The sequence below is a fragment of the Tyto alba genome, unplaced genomic scaffold (genome assembly GCF_018691265.1).
Source record: "Tyto alba isolate M040663 unplaced genomic scaffold, T.alba_DEE_v4.0 Super-Scaffold_46, whole genome shotgun sequence".
In the NCBI taxonomy this organism is placed as follows: domain Eukaryota; kingdom Metazoa; phylum Chordata; class Aves; order Strigiformes; family Tytonidae; genus Tyto; species Tyto alba.
In genome coordinates this window covers 9,852,154-9,879,653 of record NW_024881322.1, presented here as the reverse complement: position 1 = coordinate 9,879,653, position 27,500 = coordinate 9,852,154, and the positions used below count along the sequence as shown (strand labels likewise).

At 40.3% G+C, this 27,500-nt stretch overlaps 1 protein-coding gene across 9 annotated transcripts in view; it reads left to right on the top strand.

Annotated features, from left to right (window-relative positions):
* The window catches only part of ELMO1 (engulfment and cell motility 1), a 306,368-nt gene that overhangs the window by 195,122 nt on the left and 83,746 nt on the right, over window positions 1–27,500 (top strand). For all 9 annotated transcript variants that reach the window (XM_042806555.1, XM_042806552.1, XM_042806556.1 and 6 more), the window contains one exon: window positions 6,823–6,959. In XM_042806555.1, the coding sequence (XP_042662489.1) occupies window positions 6,823–6,959 (137 nt within the window). The remainder of the gene's footprint in view (window positions 1–6,822; window positions 6,960–27,500) is intronic.

Below are 27,500 nucleotides of genomic sequence, written 5' to 3'. Positions count from 1 at the left end.
GCAGTGAAGTCTCTGTGTTTACTGAGAGTTGCAAAAGGAGTTATCTTTACGAAGTCAGCCTGCTTGCGTGGACATTACTGGCTTCACTGTTTTATTTTCAGTTCACCATCAGCCCTGGACGTGGCAGGGTGAGTCCGCCCGGGTATTGTTCTTCAGCCGCTTCCCTATGGACATAACACAGATGCCACCTCTGAGCTGATGGGTCTGGTGGTAGTGATGAGTGCGGGGCTTTATTGACTTGTGCTGCACTAGTCAGAGTTCTTCTTCCACCACTTTTATTTGGGACAATGAGAGAGGCAGGTTTTTAAATAGTGGCTCCTTTGTTTAATGATGTCTTGGGGGAGGGGAGGTGTGTTTCTGATACAGCAGCAGTCACCTTCAGAATGAATCTGGGTAAGTTAGTGAAGAGCTTGGGGCTGCCATGTGCCATAAACATTCTAGTCCTCCCTGTCTCATCAGGCTTGAGGCTTCGTGGAATCCTTGGTTTACGTTGAACAGTGAAATTTATTCTCAGCCTCAAAAAAGGAAATCTTACAGACTGTAGGAAGCCTTTTACGTGTACTTTTCTTCCAGTTTCCCTCTATGGCTCCCCTAATGAGAAGTCTTATAGGTTCAGAGAAGTGCTGTTGCCTTATGTCATTGTGAGGTGTTTGAGTTGGTAGTTCTGCTGCACGTTTGGCAATGTCTTATGGTTTCTATTCCAACTACATATGTGATCAGATAAGGTAAGTTGTTGAAGGGCCTTAGTAGCCATGTATTGCTGCGTAATTTTGGCACTCTGGAAGTGCTATATACCATGTTAAAGAGGGGGCATTTTTGCCCTACTTTACATGATCAGCTCATTGCTTTCAAGAGTAAGTGTATGTATGCTGCTTTGGTGCTTAAATTTTGGATTTGGATTCACTCCCGATATCTTTGTCTGGGATGACGTTTTGTGAGACACACACACAGACACACACACACACACACACACACACACATATGCCCACACCCCTGGGGAAAACCAGTGGCACATCTTGCACTGTTCTGTGGTGCAGTGTGCTTTCTTATCCCCTTTTTGTTTCAAAGCAGGTGAAACAAAACCCTCAGATAATTCACCTAGATTTAGAATTTAATAAATGCAGTGTAGCTTTTTACATTATTTTGCTATGTCTTAAAGCTTAGTTGCTTGTATCTTACTCTGTCAATCAAAGTAAAAAGGATGGGTGGCTTTTCTTCTAATACCGTTTGAGCCTTCTAAACAGCACTGTTCCCTAGGAAAGAAAATTACACGATTGGCAGCAATATTGCTACTTCATTACCACACTGCTGTTGCTAGTGACCTTCTTTGCTTTAAATTACACTGTTTCCCTATCATGTGCCAGAAAGGTAGCCAAAGGTTTTCTTTCAAACTGTTGCCAGCAGACTACAGGGATCAGTGGCGTAGATAACTTGGCAATCACTGTATTCCTGCAGTATTAGATGCATTTTCTCTTATGTACTCTGTGTGTTACTGAGAGAATTTTTGATTGCATATATAAAAATGGTCATGGCAGTAGTTATTTTTACTGTATCGCATCTTCAGGGAGAAGCAGAAATTACTCATGAGAAGTGCTGCTTCTCATGAGACCTAGTGAGAATTAGTTGCTCTTTGGTTGTCTTCTGTTACTGGCAGATAATAATCCCAGAGGAGGCCATGCCAAGTGGATATGATATTTCCAAGGTCCATACTGCACCCTTCATTTGTGCATGTTGCTGCACTTTAGAAAGTGCAGTGGATCTTTCCACCCACCTCCTCTCTTATCAAATATTATCATCTCCATTCTGTGAAATTGGGGAAAACAACAGAGGGGATAAATGACTCACCCAGAATTAAGCAGCAGCTCAGCAACAGAAAACGCAGATCTCTGAAGATTGGATTGTGTGGATCCCAGGTACCTTTCAGGCAGGGAGATGTTTTCGAACCCCTCTCTCTGGGACTTTGCAAACCATTTTCTCAGAGCTCTGCATCACTGATTCCCTCATCTCAAAATTGTGCTGATGGAATTTCAGGATGCTTTTCTTGATGAGTTTCAGGGTGCACAGAATCTGTCAATACCAGCCCCAGCACAGTGGCTTACTCCTCACCACAGGTGTCTGTCTGTCCCTTTATGTGTGACAGCATTGATGCCAGGTGACTATATTTATATGGCTGACTGAATAATTTGATTGATTTAAGCTGTCTGCCTGCTTTTGAAATATTTTAAATACTCAGCAACATGCATTTTGCTTTTATCTATTATCTATTTAATCAAATCTATTCTAGTTTTATCTTGTAGACCAATTGTACGTGGCTGACATGCATGAATGAGGCAGCTCATTTGGGATTAGTAAATAGTCTTTCATATGAATTTCCAATGTGATGGGTCCACGCCTTAAATTTGCAGAAAAATGACTCTTTTAAATCACCTTAGCTTGTCCCCCCAAAGCATCATGAATGGATTTTGAAAATAATGGATTGAGTGGTTCCTAATTTCAAACATTCCTCTTCATGATAGATATGGCTATTTATTATTTTGCTTTCACACCAGTAGAACCTTTTTCATTTATTGAATTCAAGAACTTCACCAGGGAGGTCAGAATGACCATGTGCCATTTTAAAGACATGGTGGAGGGTGAGTATCTAGTACTAACACAGCCATTTAGCAGAGTTAGGAAGAAAGCAGAGGTTTCATAAGATCAAGGGCAGTATCTTGCCTAGAGAGGTGTATTACTGTGTCTCTGCTGTTGTAGCTTTGGTGGGAGGGAGAGGATATATCTGTTTTACTTCCAAGTATTGCACAACAAAAATTCTAAGATAAAAAAAAAATTGTATTCGTGTTTTGGTTTTGGTTCTCCCCCCCGCCCCCCCCTTTTCTAGGTGGAAATGAGTTTATAGATACACATAGCCTACTTTTTAAGGTGGGGGAAAGATGTAATCAGCAATTCCAGCTATCAACCAGCTTCTGTTGAACTGGTGGCCTTTTGTTCATACTAGTTTGAACGGTGAGGTGACACACCAGCCTGGTGTCTGGTTTGGTGCACTTGTCCTTTCCTGGAATCTGTCTTGCATGCAGAAATCCCTGTTGTCTGTATTCAGTTCACCACAGCAACTTTGAAATTTAAATCTCTACTGTATTTCAAGTCAAACAGTTATTGGAACATCATCATATAATCTGTGACCTTCCAAGAGAGGCATATGCAAATACCTAACTGAACTTGACACAGCTAGAAGAAATTTAGCCCTGATGGTGGTGTTTCTCATGGGAAGAGATATTTAGAGATGGGGTAAAAAAAAAAAAGAAGGTATAACTCTTTTCTTCTTTCTCAATTTGTTTTCTTTTTCCTGTTGTTTTCTACTAATCCACAGAGGAACAACATAACATATCAAATCTGTTTACTGCTCGAACAGTCTGGGATGCTTCAATGTCTTTGTTGTAATTTAGGAAATGAACTGACAGACAGAATTCTGTTGGGTAGACACTAATAATATACACTGAAGGAACCACAAACTCCCAGGTAGAAATTAGCTCTTTTTTTGCCAGTGCATTTTATGATGAGAAATGAACTAAGCTTCTTCCTCAAAGTCACAGCTATAGATCAGCTAGAAGCTTGAAGGACTACTTGAATCCTGAGAGGTGGCACGTTGATCTACAGCTCCGAGAATTGTGCCAAGAAAGGAAAATCAACAAGATCTTCACCTAATTTATGTAGGCCAGACATCTGTGACTTGCCTTTCGAAGGTGATCTCACAGAGGCGTAATTAAAACTTGATGATGTTATTAAATAATCATGATGATTTGTGTCCCTGAGTTGCAGCCGTGTCCGTGTGTGTGTGGTTATAAATGTGATTAGTCCCTGCTCATGAAAATGAAGGTTAGAGAGTCCTGGGTTTAAGGGCAGGAATTTTGCACGCAGCTCTTATGTAGATGGTCTCCAAATTATTCTAATATGGACCTCTGTTTCAGTTTAAAACTAGTCAAATTGCAAGTTAGTGAAAAAATAAATCCAAGAAGCTTTTAATTAGTAAAACTGAGCAGACTCTAAATTTGCCCACTCTATAGAGACAGGCAGTGCTCTCATATTGGAGATGCTCACTTGCAAGTGGTGACTCAGTCTTACTTTGGTCTGGAAACAACTAGTAACACAGTGTTGCCTTTTCCTTTATCCTCATCTCACCTGTCAAAAGGACATAAAAAGTATTGGGACAGGGGTTGTCTTTCATTAGATATTTGAACACTGAGCAGAACATAGATGTGACCTGAGCTGTAGCCTGTAGATATGCTATAATGTGAACACTACTGATATGCTTTGTTTGTGATTTTTTTTTTTTCCATTGATTGTATTTTTTTGGATAGAATTTTCAAGACATACAAAAAGCTACCTTTGAAGTCAAGTATGGATTTTTTTTTTTTTTCCTCTACTATCTGGATGCTGGTGGGGATTTTGAGGAAGCTGTTTATCATTTGGTTTTCTTAGGATTTGTTTTGTGCTTAAAGACATTGATCCTGCTTTCTAACAGGCCTAACTTTCTCCATTTATATCAATAACAGTGATTTTTACGCTTTCATTTTCAGACTGAAAAGACAAAACAAAGTATATTGCCTACTTAGAAAAAAAAAAAAAAGCGGGGGGGGAAGTGGCACCTCTGATTCTGCTTGCAGAGCAGTCAACATAGATACTGTCTGGGGCTGATTATCGTAAGGAGCATGAGTTAAAACTGATAATCAAGTTTCTGAGAATCCCTAGTCTTTCCATTAATTTTGATTTATTGATTTTTTTTTTTTATGAGCAGGAACAGTGATAAGTGCAGGCTTTGAGGAGAATCAGAAAGGCCAGTGCATGTCAAGGGTTATTGCCTTGTTCGTGCTGTGATTTATAAAGCAAGGGTACTGGCTCCATTCTTCTGCTTGGTGTTATTTTATTTCTTCTCATCATTATAGTATTTCATGACTTAAAGACAAGTGCCCTCTGAGAATCTGTTCTGTTGTGTCTCTGACATTATTACAGGCTGAAGGTCTGATTATTGGAAGTGCTGAGCCCTTGCAGCTCCAGTGGAATGAATGGAAATGGAAGGTGCTCTGAAAATCATGCCTGAGGCATTTTATTCTTTTAAAGGGATTGAGTCGTGCCTCATAAATATAGGTTTCTGCTTTGACTAATTCCCCCTTGACTGCACATCCTTTGAAGTAAATGGAGTTTACTTGATTAGAATGAAACCTGTGCTCCAAAATTAACTCTCATCCTCACTACATAGCTGAGGAATTGATTAGATCTTAGTAAATCTGATGGTAAAATTAAGCTTCAAATTTACAATTAAGCTTCAGAGTTTTGCTTTATAATTGGAATACTTCATGTTGGGAAAGATCAGAAACCCTTTTTCTTTGAGGGCTCCGGTGATTCTAAGCACAACTCTTGTTCCTACGGCAGAGCAACTGGTGTGACAGAGGTAACTAAACACACTGAAAGGGTGAGTTTGTGGCTAGAAGAGGTACCAGGACCAAGCGTTTGCAGCTGATGCAGGGAGTCAGCCAGCCTGAGCCATTCACATTCTCCTGCAAAGAGTCTTAATTCTAATTTCTCCACTTCCACTGAAAGAAAGCAGATGTCAGACAGTGATCCAGCCTCAGGAAAAGGGTTATTTATCCCAAAGCTTCAAAATTCTGCTGTTCTTGCAGAGAAGAAAGCTTGCCTAACCAGTGGCTGTTTGACCCTGAAGTAAGGGAAGATGCTGCTGTATAGCCATGTGACTGCTGGAAAAGTCCAAAGGAGCACTCGTGCAGAGGTGAAAGCTGAAGCAGAGAGATTTGGGAGCTGGGTATATGAAGAAAGGCTTAGTCAACTTGACTTTTTTTGTTAGTTTTTCAGGAACATAAATACACAGCCTGCTGAGGTGGCCCTGCCAAGTCATGGGAGGGATTAAGGATCTTCTTCAATCCTTGACTAAAGCCTCTTCTGTTCCCAGGTTGCTCAAATGTGCCCAGAAGTCAGCATTGCTTCAGTCCTTACACTTTGAAAATCCATTCTTTGCTCAAGGAGATTCACAGCAGTCTTGCTAAACTGTATTTTTCCTTTTGGGGATTATCATTATAGTATTTTTTTTATTTTTTCTTTCCTTGAAGCCAGTGCTTTATTAAAAGGAAGTTTGGGGTTGGGTTGGTTTGTTTGTTTGTTTTCTCCCATCTCAGATAAGGGTCAGATTACAGAAGATCCATTTCTTTTGTTTCCAGTTACTTTCAAAGAACAAATTTAATCAGTTACATTCTTGACTATATGTCTGCCTAGATTTCTCTGGTTACCTCTGTGGTATATCCATGTACAATATGGTGGATCATCTGCTGTGTCAGCAGAGCTTCATGTTTCAATGTGTACATTGATCTTAACACTGTTTTGTGACTGATGGGGTTTCACGTTTGGTTCCCAGCAGGCAGTATGTTACATGCTGTTAGCAGTGGGGAAGACAATTGTTTTCATGAGGAGGCTTGTGCTTCTTCCCTGTGTCTCTCTGTCCCGGTCCGAGCAACAAATCTTGGCACAAACAAAACACCCATTGAGAGAATATTCAGGCAAATAAGTAGTTGCTTTCTCTTGTTCTTGCTGCTGGTCTCCTGCAGACAGACACTATAAGGTGTTTCATTGTCTTTAAGGCTGTAGACCAAGGCTGGCTTTCTGGCATAATGTTTTGACATCCTTTGCTACTATAACTGGGATTCCTCTCAATTACAGTATTTTCTAAATTTTGTGGCTGATTGTATTTTATGTTTATTTTTTGAAGCTCCTGCCTGTACATGTTTTATTCCACCCTCCTTGTTTTTCTGTTTTTAGCCAGTGAGACCTGCAACGATTTCCATCCCATGTTCTTCACCCATGACAGATCATTTGAGGAGTTCTTCTGTATCTGCATTCAGCTCTTGAACAAGACATGGAAGGAAATGAGGGCAACTTCAGAGGACTTTAACAAGGCAAGAAAAAGGGTGGGGTGGGAATAACTGGGCAGGATGGTGAAACAAGGTCATGTATTCTTCCCTGGAGGCACAGGAGTTTACTGATCCTGCTTCTGCTGAATGCTGTGGAGTTTTCATCTGTTCAGATTCTTTACACATCAGAAAGCCAGCATTTAGAAAGTGGGGGTAGGGGATGGGGTGTGTAAGGGACATTCACAGACCTTTTTCCATCATGTTGCAGTGCAGACTGTGAAACTAAAAACCTGGCTTGAGGGGAAGTTCTGCTTTTTTATGTTACAAATATTATGCTGAAGTGCTGCAGCCTCTAAGGTTGTAAATAATGCAAAGAGAGTACTGCAGTGATAATTCTGTGTATCTCTCAATTCATATGAGCACTAAAGTGATAAAATATTCAAGAGTGGACACAATTCTGACAAAGTACCATGCAGTTTAGCCTGCTAAAATAAAACAAGCAAACAAAAAAAACCCCAACAAAACAAAACAAACAAAAAAAAAACCACACAAAAAAACCCCAACAAACCCAAACAAAAACAACCCCCAAATATCCCTCTGTATTGCATCCTTTTTATTGTAAGACAGAGTTCTGGAATTTTGAGACAATCTCCTGACTACCAGAAAAGCAATGGAGAACAGGGCTGTCAGTCTTAATGGTCCCTAGGCATCCTATTTTAACTGTCTAATTTACCAGGAGGCTGAAAAGTATCTTTGACATTTTGCAAGAATGACAAACTCATGCTTTTGTGGCCAGCTGGCATCCTCATCTTTGTTGCGATCCTTTGACTGGATCTTGAGCCTCTCTCTAAGACTAGATGTTGGTTATAGAGCTGTCGGTTGAAAATGAAAAATGAGACTGTTGCACTGTTGTCAGCACATACCATACAAGTGCTTTGAAGACATCAGACTCAAATGTTACGTGAGAGCTAGTAAGAATGATCATGCCCAACTTCTAATTGGAACTGTCTGTCTGTTACTGAAGTGGTCTAAATATCCATTTTCCACTGCAGAGGACCCAGTGTTGGATAACCTTTGTTGAGTTCTTATAGTTCAGATAGTTGGCAGCAGTACCGGAGCCCATTCAGAAGGGTGAAGTCCAAGATGCGTGCTGTTGTAGCTAGGTGACCTAGAGGCTTGTTCTTGCATGGAATTTCTGATAAACTTCTCTTACCTAATGGTCCAGGAGCACAGAAGGAGCAATAGCAAGATACTTCACAAGCAGTATAGAAACCAAAAATCAAGGGCTTAAGAAAGCAACAACTTTTTTGAGACTACATCGTAATATGTAGTTGTTTTAAACAAATGTGTTAACAACTGGCTATTACTTACAGGCCGTCTGTCTCAGTGGAAGAAAAACTTGTGTACATAATTTCCCACAACTTGAGTTGGAATATTATTTGTAATCCTAGGGGATTCAGAAAAAGAATGGTCCTGTTTCTGGCAACAGCCCAGATCACCCTAAAAAGAAAACAAATTTACTTTTTGGTGTTAGGCATTGCTGTGACGCTTCATGGAAGATCAGGTAGTCTCTTCTCTGATCTGACTAGCTGGATATTTGTGTTTTCTGTAACTGAGAATCCTGCAACTTGCCCCAGCAGCTCTTTCAGGTTCAGCAAAGCAGGCGGTAGGTCCTACTGCACGTGTCATTGAAGATATAGGTGGTCCTTCACTCCACAAGGCAAATCTGAAACATTTGCCATCATGCTACCAGGACTTGTGTCTGGTGGTGGCACTGTGGTGCACGAGAGATGAACCCAGGATCTCTGCCTGTGGAAATCACTCTTGATTTTGTAAGTGTTTTTGAAAAGGGGAGGGAATGCTAAACTCTTGCAACACTCATTTCTAACAGTTCAGTAATTATGTTCTGCTTATCTAAATCCTTTCTTTTAGTCATAAAGAGATTTTTGTGCTCTTATCCACTTCAGATGACATGTGGTGGTGATGTGCATTACTCAGCTGATAAATGTCTAAGGGGATCTGTGAGTGAAGCAAACTGTGTTGTTGTGTGGGCTTGTGAAGCACTTCTGGATTTGTGGGGGATGAGACGTTACATAGTGGTACCCAAGGTTTACCCATCTGGTTGGTGGGTGACAGCTGCCAGTGCTGATGGCTTTACCAAACTAAACAACACCGTTTTTAATCCGTACCCGGCAAGAGGCTTTGGTGATTACAACATGTTAGTGTTCTTTCTTCATCTTTCCTGTGTGATAAGGGTACCTGTTTCCATGCAGTTACTTTTGAAAACTTGGCAGGCGAAGGCCATGTGGACCTAGGGAGCATTCAGCCCCTACTTTCAGGAGTGAAAGGGAAGAAAGCAGATCCCACAAGATGCAGTAGCTTAGTTACTGTGGAAAAATTCTCTTTTATCCTCTCTTTGTGTTACTATTTTTCAGTTTCAATAACTTGATTGTCATGGTAATGTATGAAACACCACTTTGCTACGGTTTACTACCCACCTGGCTGATGGGATCATTCATTTTCTTCCTTCTTCCCATTCTCCCCCAAAATCTCCAAAACAAAATTGGACCCTCTCAGCATACTGGATGCCAAGTCTTGAGACCTGGAGATTCTGCTAAAAAGCTGCTCCACTTGATTTGATCTTTAATCAGAATTGAAGAAAAAGAGCTTTTTGTTTAATTTTAGACTTTTGATTAATCACAATAGCTTGTACACTGAGGGGCCCTAGGAGATCTGTGTGCACATATAGAGATTTATTTCTTCCTCTCTTGCACTGGAGAATGATAGGCGCTGAAAGAAGTGACGTGATTAAATACTTCCCCTCAGGTTTCAGTGCCAGTTCTCAAGGGCTTTTTAAGCATCAGATTAAGACTTTCTTTTGATGACAAAATGGCTTACTGTGCCATCGTGGTTCCTCAATCCATGTTGTGGAGATTTCATATAGGTTTGTTCATTTTTAAAGCTTAAAAAAATAATTAAAACAGCACTGTGCTCATAGCTGGAAGAAATTTATGGTGTTTTAGTGAAACATTTATGATCTCATGCTTTCTTTCTCTGATTCTCATTCATTAAAACAGATACCTTTTGTCAACTCTTGAATTAAAAAAACTCCTTGGATCTCTGTGGTAATAGTTTGATACTGTCAGACCTAAAACCTTTTTTACAGTCTCTCAATATACTGGTAGATATCTGAATAGAATAATTCAACAAGGCAGCTAAGCTTATATTATGCCTTTATAACATTTTAAGACATACATAATTCATGTCTGGTGAGTTTTCTAGAGAAATTAAGATGCAGTTGGATAGACAGACGTGCAAGTGGCAACAATTCCATTTGAAACCTTTTTGTTTTTCTTTGAGCCTACAGATGATCAAAGGACACTTTACAGGCTCTGTCCTCCACAGTCATTTGTAAGCAGATAGCATGGTTTATGACTTCGAAAATATAATCTTGTCTCCAAGCTTTACATAATTCTACATGTTTTATTTCAGCAGAAGAAGCATTGTGTATTGATTTTTTTGGAGTCGGTGTTGACTGTAAGAAAGCTGGGCTGAGTTATCTCGCACTCCAGCATCTAGAAACCTTCATCACCAGCCTGCCCATTTAAATAGGTGCCCATCAGTCAGTTTTCCCTCACATAAGGACCACCTACATTCTGTCCAGGGTAATCAGGCTCTGCTGCCACAGAGACCAAGATGTACTTAAATTAGCTGGGGTTTTTTGTTTATTTTTAGCATGATAGTAGGTGGAATTCAAGGTAACTGCCCCACAGTAGAATTCCTTCCATGGAGCCAAATAGAAGCATACTCCCAATGGAAAATTTTTTGTTGATCTGTACTAGTTGTACTTAAGTAAATGCACCTGTGTTGCCCTAATGAGGATTTACATTGAGATCCCTATTTTGTTAGTGATCTTCTTGTAAAATACACATATTGTTTATCATGAGACAAGGAGACCGCAGATATAACATTATGTAGGGGATGAGATTGTCCTCTTACTTCTGGTCTCCGGAGAATTCAGTCTGCTGCCTTTTGTAGGTTTGAAGTTCACATGCTAACAGGAGGAAAGGTGAGAAAATGGATTATTTAATTGCAGGGCCAACAATATCTTGTTTCATTAGACCTGTAGAACAATATGAACAAGTTACTAATTCTGTGCCTAGTGTAGCGCAATCTTAAAAAAAAAAAAAAAAAAAAAAACAAAACAAAAAACCAAAATTAAGAATAGAAATTACTGCTTCCAGTTCCAGTGTGGAAGGAAAAAAAATAAATTATTTGACTCACCTACCACGGTTTTGAAGCTGCTTTGTAGAGAATGGGCACAGTAATAGCTGCTTTTATTAGTGTATTAGCACAGTTTTAGTTTTTTAGATAACTAAAAATGACTTCTCATAACAAGGCATGGATTATCATTTCATCATGGCTAAAGTTAAGTAGGGGATGCCAAAACTGAAAAACTTGGAAAGTCCTGTGGTGTGTGGTACTTGAAAACCAAATCTACTGCATTTACTGAAACTACAGGTTTAAGGAATAGGAAAGTGGGACGAAGTTGGCTAATGATGCTACCGCTGCATTTTTCTCGTTACTGAGAGCTCTAGTTAATTTATTTTGCCCGCTGGCCGTGTGTTTGAGATTGTCATCATATAAAACACCAGCTTTTAAATGTTCTATGAAAATTTATTTTGTAATAAGAAAAACATTTTTAGAAAACCCCCAAAACTGTGGTTTCAGCATTTTGGCAAAGCTAGCATTGATTTCACAGTGGCAGACCTGGGTACCCTGAGCAACTTCACTTGCAATACCTGGCTATTTCAGTGTCACACCCGGCCACGGCACTGGATCTCTCTGCAGGAGTGGGGTCTGCTCAGTGAGATGGTAATATATGTCACCGACAGGTATACACATAACAAACTGTCTTGTGTGGTAATCAGTAGAGTAGACATTGTTCACAGTGCTAGCAGATGCAAACAGTAAATGCCCTATGTGAGTCCTGTAATTAAATACCAAAGCAAACACCGAGGCATTTGATAACCACAAAAGATGTTTACTGCTTATGGTCAGACCCTGTCAACATTTTTCCTTGCTCTGTGACAAGATAACAGAAAAGGTAACCAAGCATAACATAAAAATGAAAAACACAATTTCCTTGCTCGCTGGTGGTTTGGAAATGCCACGCCACAGGTTTCTCAGCTTCCCTAGTGTTGTCACGCTTTCGGCAGCTGTAGGATGAGTAATTGTATAAGGCTAGGTTCAAAATATGACTAAGTGTTCAAGGGCAGGCTTCTAAGGAACGTACTTGCATGAGTGGTGTTTTGTGTGGAAACATGTGTTGTGGGCCAACACCACCAGCAGATAATGTGAATTACCCATAAGGAATCAAAGGTACAGGGGGTCATTTGGAAAGGGTCAGAGCAGCAGTTTGACAGAGGAGCTGTCACTGTCTTTGCTGGGTCCTCTGCAAATCAGGGAGAGTCCAGGAGCACACTGTGTGCAGATCCTGTCCAAAATGACCCCGTGGCTGCAACCTCGTTGTCCTAGTGCTAGTCCTTGCCATGGCAGCTCCACGCCTGCCCTGGAAGTGGCAGGGCTTTGCTGCAAACCTGGAGGAGGAGGAGATCTCCTGGCATGGTCAAGTGATCCCCTCTAGTGACACTACCAATATTCTGCTCTTCTCTGCTCGGAGAGTTGTCCAAGTCTCGATAAACCCCATTTTACAGGAAGGAGGCAAAAGCACCCAGAGCTCAAGTGCCTTGGCAGTGAAGCAGCAGCAGGGCCAAAAGCAGAACTAGGATGTCTGGCCGTTTGCTCCAGCCTCCTCCATCACCCCATCACAGCTCCAGGCTGCAGCAGCAGCTCCAGCCCCAAAGGTGGTGCTTTCCTCTGTGTCTCTGCCCCCTTTCCCACCCCCCTTCACCTCCCATTCCTTGCCACAGGAGGATGGCAAATGCTAGCTCTGGGAGCATGCAAGAACCATTACTTCAAACTGGAGAAAAGTTAATTCAGACAAACTTGAAAGTAAAATCCTTTGGTCAGTTTGTAAATCTGTCTGTCACCTGCTTTTCCTTTCTTTCCATAAGGAGGGAAAGGGATGATAAATAGCTCTTCACAGATGCTCTCCAAAGCATTTATTGTTTTCTGATGGGTGTTTTTTCACCACTCTGAAGCAGATGAATTTAACTTCTTTTGATAGAAGCTTTGGAAAAATGTTCTGTTTGCATTTTAGCTGTAGAAAATGCTAGGCTAGTGGAATGTTTGCACCTCTTTATTGCACCTTCCCTTGGCGATGCTTTCTTTGTATCAGTCAGGCATACCGCAAATAACTTATTCTCACATAGAGTGAAATCTGTATCCCCCAGCCTTAGGCAGATTAGCACAAATTAAATTCCACATTTTCACACCTGAGGCCATTAGCACTTTATTAACTTTTATAGGAAACAGATAATTGCTAAAAATACATTGTATCATTAATTGTGTAATGCATGAATTTATATAAAAAATGTATAGCAATTAACATTTTGCAACTCTGCTGCATAGCTTATACAGAAAATGCGACTTCGTAATTGAAGAAAAAAGACATCATCCAAATACAGTGGGAATCTCCTAGAAGAGCATAATTTGGGTGCAGGAAAGTTGTCAGGTCTACTCCATTAGCAACCACTTCTTTAAGAAGATCAGTTTTAAGCAGTGCTATTTGATGTGATGTAGGGAGAACCTGTATAAGACCTTTCCCTGGCATTCGGTCCGTGCTCCCTCTGTGCTTTTTGTGGCCTGGATATTGCAAGTTTATTCCTTCATCAGCTGCTCATTTAGGAATGGCTCTGTTTAGTCTTCTCTGTCTCTGTGCATTTATCTACACCTGTCAGATCTCCAAACGTGTCCCACTGCGTTTGTCAAAGCCTCTTTATTACTCGTCTTCTGCTTCTGGCTGCAGGAATCTGAGAAAGGGGTGTTTAAGACGCTGAAGATGCAGTCTTCCACTTACTGAGGCATCAGTGTGTAAAAGTCAGATTCAAATTTAAATATTCATGCCCCTAAGGTTGGGACTGTCAAGCTGCAAGGAACTGAAGTACTGAATTTTTAAATCTAGTTGATTACTTCCTTTTGAAAGCTTTCCAGTCTTAACTAGTATTGTCAAGAATGGGAATATATTTTAAAAAAAATAATTTGTGAAATATAAGTATTTAGACTAGATAATGAAGCAGTAAGGAGAAAAACTTGCCCTTTCTCTTCACTTTGTAGCTTATGAACTATTTTTCTAGTTCAACGATTCTTTTTTTCATTAAAAATACTATCTTTACTATTTTCTGTCTTTGCCAGAAGGCTTCAAAATTCTTTAGTAGCAGGGTCACAACTAGTTATTATCCTAGCTGAACTATTGTTCTCCAGTGATCACATATGTGATGATTTCATGGAGGGCACAGGCTTAAAATTAAAAGCATTTTAAAGCTGAAATTCTGCCCATTTATATGCCAGGGTGGGCACACTAAGAAAGATGGATTCTTCGAGCAAAAAGCAAGGAAAGGAGGGGGCGTCTCAAGAAAACATCTGTTATTTAAAAAAAAAAAAAGGAAAAGAGTATTTTAGTATAATCCATTCCTTTCTCAGAAACTTGTTTGTCTTAGCCTTTCCCCAGCGATGAAAGTCGCTGTTGGTTTCAACAGTGAAATCCCTTATTTGTGAAAAACCTAGCTATCATTGGCAAAGTGGATTTTACCCCCCAGCTTTCTAATGAAGTCTGTGTGTAGCTGTAGAACACATACGGGTCTGCTTAACACCCTGGAGATGGCAATTTTTAAAACTGTTGGTACTTCATATTTTCAAAGCACTCTTCATTTTCATCTCTGTGGGTGCTGATCAAACCAATAAATATCTCAGCCTTCAAAAAGATGATTGAGTGGAAAGGCAGATAACCAGAGGAGAAACGCTGAGTGTAGGTTATCTGTGCTAAACGCTTTTTTTGTACCCTTTAGAAACCTTTTGCACTGGGAAAGAATTCCCCACTTGCATGTAGAGTGTGTTAGTCGCTAAGGGAAATGATATAACCTAACTGGAACTGTCACCAAAACAGCATATTTTGTGATATTGCCCCTGTCATTCCTGTCTTGAAGTGTGGATAATAATCAGATACCGGGAACCACTCTTGTCTCTGTATTTTTATTTCTTCTTTCTAGGATACGTTTTTGTAGTTCAGTTAAATCAGAGGTGCATGGCATATGGCTTTTTGCTGCATGAATTGCTGCTGATGTGAATGTCAGTGGGCATATAATACCAGATTTTCATTTTGTGAATCACAATGCATGGAATTCAGCCTGAGAGCTCCCCAGACTATAGACCTTATTATAGGCAAATAAAAAAGGGAAGGAGAGGGGGGGAGGTGATGTCTCAGAGATTTTGTTTCAGTTGAAATGAGGTTATCGTGATGAATGATGCAGCTGACAATGAGATTTTTATAGCCTCTCAGAGTAGCAGAAGAGCTCGTATTATTGTTGGTTTGCTTTAAGTAATTGTAATCTAAATAGCACCGTGGTTGAAAAGAGCAGCAGAAATCTTTCATACACGTCTCGTAAGCAAAGCCGGGGCACTTTGTTGTTTTTACCTCATCTGTCCTTATACAAATGTCCTTCATTGTGTGCAATTTGCATCTCTCGTATTGTCTTGATTGAATATGTCAGTCACCATTAAAAAGGCGTTCGCCAGTCAGTCGCGGCTGCTGCCCCGTGTCTCTATTTTTAGCACACGAGGTAACCGGCCAGCGTCCGACAAAATGACCCTGCTACCCGATGTACCCGTGTAAATTGAGCCTGGCTGTGGTAGAGGCACGTGGGAGGGGAGGGCTGCTGGGAGCTGGGGTGAGAGGGAGAGGCGATGCGCGGATGCGGATGCGGATGGGATCTCCCCTCCTTTACGCGCACCAGCTGTTTCAAGCCAGGTCTGCACCTTGCACGTGGGGCCAACAGAGGTACCTGCCGCTGCTGGCTCTCCGTAGGTTACCTGGGGCACCAACAGTAGGGCAGCTATAGGCAAGGTACCCCTACAGGGAGTGCGCAGAGCTTGCTTAAGTGATCACGGGTTAAACTGGGCCTTGGGTGCCAACGTGAACTGTCCTCAAGTTCCCAGAGACTGGATGAGTGGGAAAATGGAGGATGGGAGGTACGGGATTTAGCATGTACTTTCTTAAGGAAGCGTTAGGTTTTGCCCCACAGAATATTTGAGCTTGAGACCACAGCAGGGGCAGTTGTTACCTGGGAAGGGTAGTGAAGCTGAGATGTGAACTTGGGCTCTGCCACTTTTCCAGTGAGAGCAAAATAGCTTACTATTAAATAGAAAGTGGTGTGTGTGCCTCTGAAAGTGGTAAGGTCTTTTCCTTTGCCCTTTCACCTCTACAATGTCAATTTGAATAGCCGTACAAAAATGTTGTGGATTTATTGATGACCAAAAGATAATTTGTTGATAGGCTCCCTCCCAGTTCCTCAAGCTACCTTTAAATGTTCATTATGGCAAGTGGAGAAGCAAGGTCCCTTGTAATACATATGAAAGTTGAGGAATATAACCTTAGAAGTTATATTCCTGCGTGCAGGAATGGATAGATATTTGGTACCACATAAGTATATTATCCCATACACCAGAGACAGTTGAAGAAACAAATACCAAATTCTATGCCAGAATCCTTGAAAAACACAATAGTGCAGCTGATGAAAGATCTTGCCACATCAGTTGAAGATATTCATGCCATGGCCATGAAACTGAAATCCTCAAGAACCATCATCGCATCAAGAATGTCAAGTCTGCATCTAGAAGAGTGGAAGCATCTGGGGAAATAGCTTCCACACATGCTTTGAATTTTACGGTATATTTTTCTCACTGAAGTTGTATCTTCAGATATCAAACATCAGTTTTCTGTCTCAAGGAAACTGGCTGATCTTTGTTGTGTTGCTGATATGAGAACCTCAGCAGCAAGAACTGTGGAGAATTGTAGTTGTCTCTATTTGCTTGCATAGTAAAGACTGCCTAGAACTTTTTGTTGTACTTAACCAAGAGTACAAAGGAAACTACAGATCTCACTGTATCATTGTTACACTGTCAGCCTCTTCAGAAGCAACTGATAAGCCCTTCATTGTGAAAATAACATCTCAAAAGTCACCAAGTAGGAAAATGGAACATCCTTATTTTTGTAAAATCAGATGTGTGAGATGAAGGATGTAATCTCATAGCTGTCAAGAATTTCAGATTCCTTCCAAGAAGTATTTTCTATGTAAGATAGGGACTTGAAAGTTGTTAAAGGCCTGTTTTCTTCCTGGTCGTTTGTTTCTTTTTTTTTTTTAAATCTGAATTGATCTGATTGTCATATAGTTGTTACTTATTGCGCATTTTAAGGCCTGTATGTGTGTTGGTTTTTTTTTTTTTTTTTATAAAAGCACATGTATAAACTAGTGACTGGATGTAGAAATCCTAATGAATTCACTCTGTTGTAAGTGAAGGTTCCTTTAGCCTATCTCCCTGTTCAATACTCTGACCTCCAACGGGATTTATTCCCCCAATTTTTCCTTCTGCCTGTCCCCTTTCCTTGGAGCAACAACATGGCTCATACAGCTTTTTCACTTGTCTTAAGGAAGGTGTTAATAACTTTCTTCGCTTTCTATAGATGCCTACTTTGCACAGCCACATCTCCTGTCCAGAGGTCAGAAAAGACCCTTTGAGGTTGTAGAATATTGGAAGCCATTTTGTGAAGCCAGGATGGGGGTTACTGGCAGCTATGTATTTTCATCAGTGGTAGAAATCTGAAGGACACTTAAAATTGTAAAGTCAAAATCACACGCACAGATGTGTTTCTTATTCCTAAAAATGTAGCTATATGGACAAAAAGGTCCTCCATCATGAGTAGCAGCGTAAATACAACACTTTAATAACAGTGGCAGAGAAATGGATATTCTGTTATCTAGCATAATGCTGCATACAGTGGGCTGCAAAGTTTAATTACTTGGGGAAAAGAAGTATCTCCACCAATCTGGAAGATAAACCTCAGGTAGACACTATTGTATGTGTGCAGTTTGCAAATGGCTTCAGTTATATACTAGGCCTAAATGGCCCTTCACTGTGTAAAACCTTTAAGGCACCAGCTAAAGCAGACTCTGTAAACTGGTGGTTCTACTTGGGAAGGAAAGATAGAAAATATCTCCATAAAAATTATTTAGCTTTGCATGGGTTAGGGGTTTTTTATTGCCTTGTTGCTTTTAAGCTCCAGAGAACAGGATGTTTCATAGCTGCTCAATTTGCTTTAGTTATTATCATTTGAAAGAATTTGATGATTCTAATTTCCTTCTCTACGCTTCTTGATTTTAGTACTAGAGTAACACTTCGGTATCTAGTATTGATTTTTATGATGGCCAGAGCTTTGATATTAATTTCTGCACCACAGCAAGCTGAGGATGGGTGATTGGCAATGCAAACTGAGGACTCAAAGAATAATTTTATGTTTTACAAATGTAATTGTAGGTGTTTGCTTGTAGGATGGTCGCTGTGTTGATAAGTACCATGAATCAGCAGTGCACCCTTGTGTGATGTGGACTAACTGCATGCTGGGTTGCATTAGCTAAAGCACAGCTATCAGGTCAAAGGAAGGGATTATTCCCCCCAACCTGGCACTTGTGAGGCAGCAGCTGGAGGACTGTGTCCAGTTTTGTGCCCCAGCAATGGGGAGAGCTTGATGAAATGGCGCCAGTCCAGCAAAGGGACACCAAGGCGATTAAGGGGGGTGGAGCATGTAATGTTCAAGGGGAATGCTAAGGAACTTGATCTGTTCATCCTGGAGAAGGCTGAGGGGAGGCGGGTGGATCCAGTTGTATCTTCTTCCTCTATCTGAACAAGAAGCCATAGGGAAGGTGCATACCCTTCTCAGAAGTACACAGTGAAAGAAGGAAAGACAAATTGCAGTGAAGGAGACTGGTAGGACGTAAGGATAAAATGTTCCCAACTACTGATACTGGTGCAGCACTGGAACAGGTTCAACAGAGAGGTTATGGAATCTTCATCCCTGGAGAATCTCAAAACTTGCCCAGACAAGGACCCGAGCAACTTGATTTAAGCTTGAGGTTAGCTCTGATGTGTCTGCAGGACTTGATGACGCCTAGAGCTTTCTGGGGACCTTAATTATTCTGTAGTTATTCTGTAGTTTTATGTGTACTTTCTTATCCAGTATGAAACAGGGAAAAATAGTAATTCATTAATCATCATTGAAACAAACACAGATGCAGCATCAACCAATCTCATACATTTTTTCTAATGTTAAAGTGAAAGATCCTAGTAATGGATGCAGTAGCCACTTCTAAGGAGTCAGACTTTCCCCATTAACTGCGATGACCCCTTTAAAGCAGTTTCAACTCGTCTTAGCTCTGACAGCTGAACTGTTATTACTCAGGGGCATTCCAGCTCCTTCAGAAATGTGAGGTCAAAAGCGTTTCCTCAAAATTTTCTTGCTAACATTTAGACAGGTATGTTTTACTAGGTATTCACCACTGGCTACTACTGCAGCTCAGCTGATGTGGTAACTTGTCTAACCCCACAGTAACTCGTTAGCGTATTTGAGCCCTCACGCTTAAAGCAGGCAATGTGTGTAGCAATTGCAGAGCAACGTTTGGCTACTAGTGGATTCGGTTTGGGAGGTGTTTGTTGTTTTGTGGGTTTTTTTTGTTTTATTTTAGATTTTTTTAAAGTGCTTGTCTTGTACACAAACCTCTGCTTTAGCTAAAGCTCCGTTACTTACAGGTTCTAGCTCCATGTGCAAGCTGTCACTCCACCATCCTGGAAAGTTTCAGATACTTCTTTTAAGCGTGGGTTTCTGACCAAAGGAGACCACCATTTAAATTTACAGAACATAAAAAGGATAAAAAAATGAGAAAGGAAAGGTGATGTTAAGCTATTTTTAATCAGATAACAAGAATACATAGATGATGTCTTGCTGCGTGTTGCCTGAAAAATTAGTGATAGAGTTGGGAACTTAGCCCACACCTCACTTGTCAGTGCTTTAATGACAGGACAACCCTATCTTGGTTTCTTTTCTCTTGTCCTGATACACAGTTCTGTTAGCAGAGACATATTTTTTTTCCCATGGTGGAAGCACCTTCCACATTTAAGCAAAGTATTTTCCCTTTAAAGGTTAAAGTAATGAAGTGGTTAGATACCGTGTTCGCTGCAATTTTGATGTAAATGGCTGAAATGAAAATTTGCTGCAATTTGGGACAGTAATGAGAAGGATAAGGAAAAAATGAAGAGATGGCATTCACATCTTTCTGTGCACAATCTCTCATGCACAGCATTAGTAAAAATCAGAGAGCAATGACAAGAGAACCAGAGCTGTCAGAAATTAAAATTTTCTCTCTCTCTTCAAATGCCCAGGAAGACTGTAGTCAAAAATGACAAAATTAATAATCAACCAGCATTTATCAGTATGTGCATACGTGAGCAGAGCAAATGCAATGCTTGTTGTGATTTCCAAGGTAAACTAGGATGAGCTGTGCTTACAGCAAGCCCAGGACTGCAGCTGGCTTTGGGTGAGTGGGCTTCTGCTGCTCCTACAGATGTTATGGATGTTCTGTGTTGAGCAGAAGACCCACATGTGAGACCAGGACTTTGAACATACAAACCTGTACATTCATGTTGCCTGGCTTCAGTATAAGTATCAGTGCTGTTATTGCCAACAAGAGACTATGCCTTTCTGGAAAAAAGTTCCCTGCTGTCCAGATGTGAAAATTAGTTTCAAGCTAACACAGAAATATTAAACACCACTAGATAGGACAACAGGTCAGGTGTGGAAGGCAGCCAGACCTCACTGTGGCTCAAATAGAAAGGTAGTCTACAGTGAACGTATGAAAAAAGAGTGATACTGGAAGCTTTGCATATTACAAAGCAAAGCTATTCTGGTTAAACTGATAATTTTAAAATAAAAGGGCTGCAGAGGAACCAAGATAACCAGCAAATCACTTCTTTCTATTTTTCCAAATAGTACAAAGTGTTATTAAAAAAAAAAAAAAAAAAAAGAAAAGGCTGTTAAAAATATATTCAGGAATCAGAGGAAGAATAGCAGGCAGAAAAAAATGTGCAAGCACCATTAAGCTGCGGAAATTTTCCTTGGACACGTTGCAGTACCTTTTCAAAGCAGCATATGGGGTTTATTCTGGTGACTCTAATTTTAACATGAATGGGAGTCACGTGGAATACTCCTGGCATACTGCTTTGAAAATATATCCCTGCATGATTAAGGAAGACTGAAATCTTTTTAAACCTCTATCTTCTTCTTTTTTTTTTTTTTTTTTTTTTTTTTTTTTTTAACCAATTCTGAAATGTTTTTAAAGGAAAGCATTAATGAAATGAAAATGGTCCAATTCTGAACAAAGTAGTAATGTAACAGGTAGAAATAATACTATCTTAGCACTATATGCATGCTTGTGCTTCAGAGGCTGTGGAATGAAAGGAGAAGAAAACTTGGAGTTTGTACCCACTGTTGCAACTGCCTCTGCATTGCTTGACCTTTATAAATTTGTCTTTTCACTTGGAAGATGAAGTAATCATTCCACCTACCATGTGCAAAGAGCAGAGAGTTCAATGAAGAGAATGAATACAGGGCGAGATTTGCCTCTGAGATGGCGAGCATGGCCATGCTGCAGTATTGACAGCATCTTTAGCTCATGGATGATTGAGACTGAAGAAATATGTACTCTGAAGATCGATTAGGGAGAGACTCATTAGTGGGAAGGAAGTTCTGAACAGATGCAACAGCCCTGACAAAATGAGCCAGAACACTGATAAAGCTGGGCCTGGTGTGTGGGCTGAATGTGAAGTAGGGTTGCTGGAGGGAGGTTCAGAGAGTCCTTTCTGACAGCCGGTCCTTCCTACCCATCTTCAGAGAAAACAGTCTTAACAGTTTCTTGAAATGTTTTGAAAAGGATAAGACAGAACATGTCCATAAAACCGTATTGATGAATACAGACTTAAGCATAGTGAGGAGTATGGACAGGCATCTGGTGCCCTTCCAAAGATGCAGAGAAAGAGGGGAGAGTTACTTTTTCTTTTCTAATACTTTTATCCTTTCTTTTTTTTTTAACTGAGAATGTAAGGTTTATTTTTATAACTTTAGTTTTGTGTGGGCTGCTGCTTCAGTGCTCAAGGATCTCCTCTGATTGTTTGCAATTTCTTATTGCCTGTCTTACTAATATTTATCTACCTTGATATCACAGAGACACAAAATAAAGTTGCCTGCATTTTCTCCTTTTCACAAAATCTTCACCAGTGATGCTACATCAGGATGCTGAGCTCACCTGTCCTTCGTATCTGTTGACTTTTAGAGTGGGGTGTTAATATGCTTTGCTCAGGTTCCTCCAGTCATCCCAACATGGTTGCCACTTTCCAGACTTAAACATGAGATGCAACAGGCAGCATAAAAGGAAGAGTATTTATATCAGCCTTATTTAAGCAAGAGACTTCATTTAAGCAAGCCTATTTATATAGCAAGGTTATTTATACTACATTTGGCTGTGAATGGGCGTGTGTGGGCATGCTTCTGTTGTGCATGTGGCACATGTTTGGGGTATGTATATTTGGCTGTACATTTCCATGTACATGGATTGAAAAAGTGGCTGTTAATGTCTTTGAGGAGAGGGTGTTTGCAAAGCCCAGCTTAACCTAGGAAGGCTCTGAAGCCCATGGGAGCAGACACGTGCTGCCAGAGCCTGGCACGGAATAGGAGTGTCAGTAGATCGTTTTGTGTGCTCCAAATTGCTTTATGAGGGTATGGAGGGCATTGCCCTTTTTAGCTAAAGCTTAAGTGTTCACTCGGTAAATTGCTCCTGTTAGAGTATGCTTGCCAAAAAATAACTATATGGTAAACAGCCCTAACTGTTCATTCAGCTTATGTGAGCATTAATTTGACTTTCATGCCCACGTGAGATGGAAGCAGACAGAGCTTGTTCTTCTCAAGAAAGCTTGTTGTGCACTTGCTAGACCTGGAAAGTAGACTCATGTTTTCTGTTCTTCTCATTAACTGTAGTCTTGGCAATCCCTTTCTGCACCTCCAGAGCCTTCTGACACTTACCCTTCCCTCAGATGAATGTGATAAATGGTGGATAGGCTCTCATCAACAGCTATTAAAATAATGGGCTGGAGGTCCTTCAACAGCAGCTGGGAAGGTGAACCAAGGCAAAGATAACTCTGTAATTGAGCTGTTTTTAGTACACTCTTTCTAAACATCATCAACCAGCATTGCTGTTGTGGTCTTAAAAGTGCATAATCACAGTTCCCCTAAAGGCTGCTGGGTGTCTGATTGTTACTCTTAAGTAACACAGAGCCGAAGCCTTTGACATTAAAACACACGCATAGAAAACTCACTTGAATAAAAATCCCATTTCTTTTTCCAGAATGCCTAGGCAAGTATATAGAGCTTTTTTAGAAATCCAGAGATGTTTGCTAACATTATCCATTGTGCCAGTCTTAAGGACCTGTTGGACAAAACCCAAAGCCTCTGCTTCAGGTTTCACGCTAGTAACCTCTTCCCCATTAGCAAGAGAGAGCATGAGTTTTTTTGTGAACAGATTTAATCTTCCTGTGCAGCAGATGTGCTGACACATGGGCTTCTACAGTCAGTGGGGTAAATAATCTCCTGTTTAAGTAGTTTCTAAGTACCTGTTTATGTAATTAACATATTAAGAAAAAATAAATCATGCATCATTATTTAAACAGTGAACCATGACAGCATCAGAGTAAGTTCAGATACCTGAAACAGATTAATTTTTCCTTTATTTTGTCCCTCCTGTTGTTCTTTGGTTTTGTTAAAAGCAGAAAAGGAAAATAAATAATTCTGTAGCCATTTCACATGATTGAGTAGAGATTTAATCTGCAATTTCCAGAAGAAAACCACAATGCACTAATAAATAAGGTGGAGGGGAGCTTGCATGCATATAGGAGAGGCAAGACCAAATACATACATGGCATAATCTGTTTCAACAGTGTCAGCAGTACAATGTACATTCCTCAGTTCCTGCCTTATGGAGACCAAGCATTAAAGGGAAGTCTCAGGCTGTTTGGATTGCAGGTAAATCCAGCTTGTGTTGCTTGTTTGGTAGTCTGTGCAAAGCACAAGCTGGGAGAAGTAGCTAAAGGTAGAAGAATATTGCAGGTGCAATGCTGCAGCGATGTGAAATTGTTCTGTTCTGGCCACGTGTGCTCCAAACTAAGTGAGTGAATGAGAGAACTAAGATTAAAATGACATGACTGAAAATTCATTCAGCATGTTGCAAAGGTTTTTGGATGCAAAAATATGATATGCATTTGAACAAAGGGGGCAAAGGAGAGAGCAGGGCAATCCTAACCCCAAGTGCAGATGATGAATATGTGATAGATTTGGCAGATAGTGCTCATATAGGTTGAATGTACTGGAATTTGTAAAACTCTTAAGTGATTTCTGTGGCCCTTGCAGTTGTGTACTTAAGAGTGCTATGTAAAGAATCTCGAAGTTCATGATGTGTACTGTGAAACCTGTTTCTGTCCACTGTCTGGATTTATTATAATTGATTTGAAATTCTTCAGTGCCCTCTCATGCTATATGACTGCTATGTATGTTTGAAATGGCAAGAATTAAAGGTTGCAGACAGCTGCAGGGAGTTGTGTATTTTAAGGGGATTTTTGTGATAGCTATACAAAGACAAACTAACTATGATTGTATATGACACTGCCTCCAAACCCAAACATCACTTGAGGTTGCTTGTCAGATAGGGTTCTGCTGTTCCCAGTGTCAAGGTTGGAAATAATTTTACTTTTTTGCATGAGTGCGTATCAAAATCTATCCAACTTTGAATCTATTCACTGTGACAGAATAGTCTTCCTCTGAGCAGCCCAGTTTCTCTTTCTTCCTTTCTTTACACCAGGTTTCTTATGTGTGGTTGTGGTGGCTTTCTTCTTTTTGTTTGTTGGTTTTTTTTGGTTTTTTTTTTTTTTCTTTTAAGATGGGGATATTTTGGTTCTGCATTAAACATGAGGCATTTTAGATCTTCTTGGAGTTAACATTGGAGGTGGAAATGGAGCCTACAGTCGTGCTGTCTAGACTAGGAAGTCTCCTTTCACCACCCAGACTACGTGTAATCGTTTAGCAATAGGAAAACTGAGAAATATTCATGTCAGTTCCTGTAGCCAATTTCAGGATTGTTTGTAGGCTGTCTTTGGCTTAGCTGAAGAGCTTCAGTTGTCAGAGAAGATGAAGTATTGCAAATTCAACACCCCTAGACAGTCATCATCCAGACTGCTGTTGTCTATGACCAAGACTGTTGTATGAAACTCTATAAAGCTCTGATTTCATTTGTGTAAGATGAGTGGAGATTTTCTTTAATGCACCTACCTTCATCTTTAAAGCTTTTAACATACGTATACATCCTCAGAAGGGGAGCAACTTGCCTGGGGGGCAGGAAGAGGCTTGGATGCTCAAAGTACAGGAGAAGGTAGTGACTACTGAACATGCACATTGGTGCATGAATGGTGGAAATCAAATCCGTCCACGCTTTGCAGAATGAAAGTTTCTGTGGTTTTCTAATTCATATAGACCCTTCTGGGTGCTGTGGTGGCAGATCACCTCTGAAGGTCGTGTCTAACCTGATTTGCAAAGCTGTGTTCCTGACAGTGTTTTCAGAAGCTTATATATCACTTGGTGTTCCTAGTCAGATAAGCTTTGTGGTTTGTAGTAAGGCTGTCTTAAGTGGCAGAAATGATAGATATCTCTTTATGCTGTGGCCCAGCATTTTCATTTTAATTTGTGTTAATGTATTGCTATCCAAAAACTCCTTTCAGATGCAGTAATATTAGAAGAAACAAACAAACAAAAATCCCCAAACCTGCTTGTTTGAAATAAGGTGTAGGGTGCTTCTGGTAAAGGAGGCATAAGGTATTCTGATATTAGGATTTGGGGAAAACCAAACCAAGTGTGAAATATGTCCTTGAAAGTCTCTGAAATGCTTGTTTGTATTATCTATAGCTTAGGTCCTAACTACCACTTCAGCAATACAGATGTGGAAGGGAGATCTGTAGGTATTCCTGGAATAAATGAATAGGACCAGATGTTCCTGGTGCAAATCATCTGCTTCTACAAATGGACTTTTGAAAGGGCTGGAAATTATACTGAGAATTGTCGGATAATTCATGGCACTGGAAGAGGAGTCACTGGGAGCCAACCAGAGAGTCTGTCATTTGGGAAGTGTTAATAGGTTAACTGTCTTAACCGTGTAGGTATCTAGGCTAAAAAAAAAAGTAAACCCCATGATCTAGAAGGATGAGTAAGCATTATATCACCCTTGATTGTTCCTCAGCTCCCACACACAAACAGGTCTTAGCCCATGACAGCATATTGCTGAGAGCTGCTGTCAGATTGGCAAGTAACAGCTTCGGTGTAAAGCCTTCCTGGAAATCTTTGATCCTTTTGGTTGAACGACATCATTTTATCCCACTGTCTTAGAAGATTTTTCACAAATCTCATTTATTATGTTGCTTTGAAATTGCCTGGATTTTTCTAGCCTTGAATTTTTGATCTCCCTTAAAAGTTTTCTGAGGTATTTGTGCCCTGTCCTGCTTTAGAGTGCAGTAAAATTCTTAGTCTGTTTATTCTCACACCACAACCTTGGGAGGAAAGGAAATGCAATTTACAGGGGAGATTACTAAGAAAAGAAAGTGACAAAGGGTGAGGCTTCTTAAAGTTAAAACTAACAGCTTGCTGCCTTCAGAAGCAGAGATCTCTGTCACTTCTGTTCGTTTCCTATGGTAGGAAAAGTCCTTAAAAATGGGTCTTCAGAGTTCTTGACTGGTTGCCCTAATCTGAGACGCAGTCTTCTCCCTGTCAGTGGGTGAAATGCAGATAAAGAGTTTTGGAAACTCAGCCAAGGGAAGGTTTCTCCAGATACTTCAAAGTTGCACTGATATTCATTACACTTGTTTGCAGCAGTGCTTTGTTTACCAAAGCACAGCCTAATGGAGAGTTTTGAACTCTGCGTATCATACAACAGAAGGAAAGAATTTATTTGATTAAGAAGCTCTCCAATTTAATATTGGCTTAAAAAAAAAAAAAAAAAGATTCGGTATAGAGACCCACTCAGAATCTCACAGTTGCTTTTGTTGTCCAGTAGCATTTCCTATATTTATTTATGGTTTGCATGACTATTTTAATCTCTACATATTGACAGCACTCTACATAAGACATGACAATAACAGCTTGCAAAATGAACGTTAGAACTGCTGAACTGCTTCAGCATTCTCACACAAATGATGAGGTATGCTCTACACCCTCAGACCACCCTCTCCCCTGTGTGATTTAGGTGGAAGGAGGAGTGTGAGAGGGATGAAACTGCAAAGATTGCTTTTTTCCTAGCAAGTCCTGTCAGAAAATCTAGGCTTTTTAGTTAGCCACTCTGCCCCTAAAATGTACATTGAACATCTTTCCACAGTTTAATGTTTCAGAACTGAAAAAGTGCCTGCAAAAGCCTGCAAGCTCAGGGTAATGATTCTAGCAATAGTGCTGCTGCAAGTAGGAGGTGGTGCTACTCTAAAGGAAAATGAAAAACC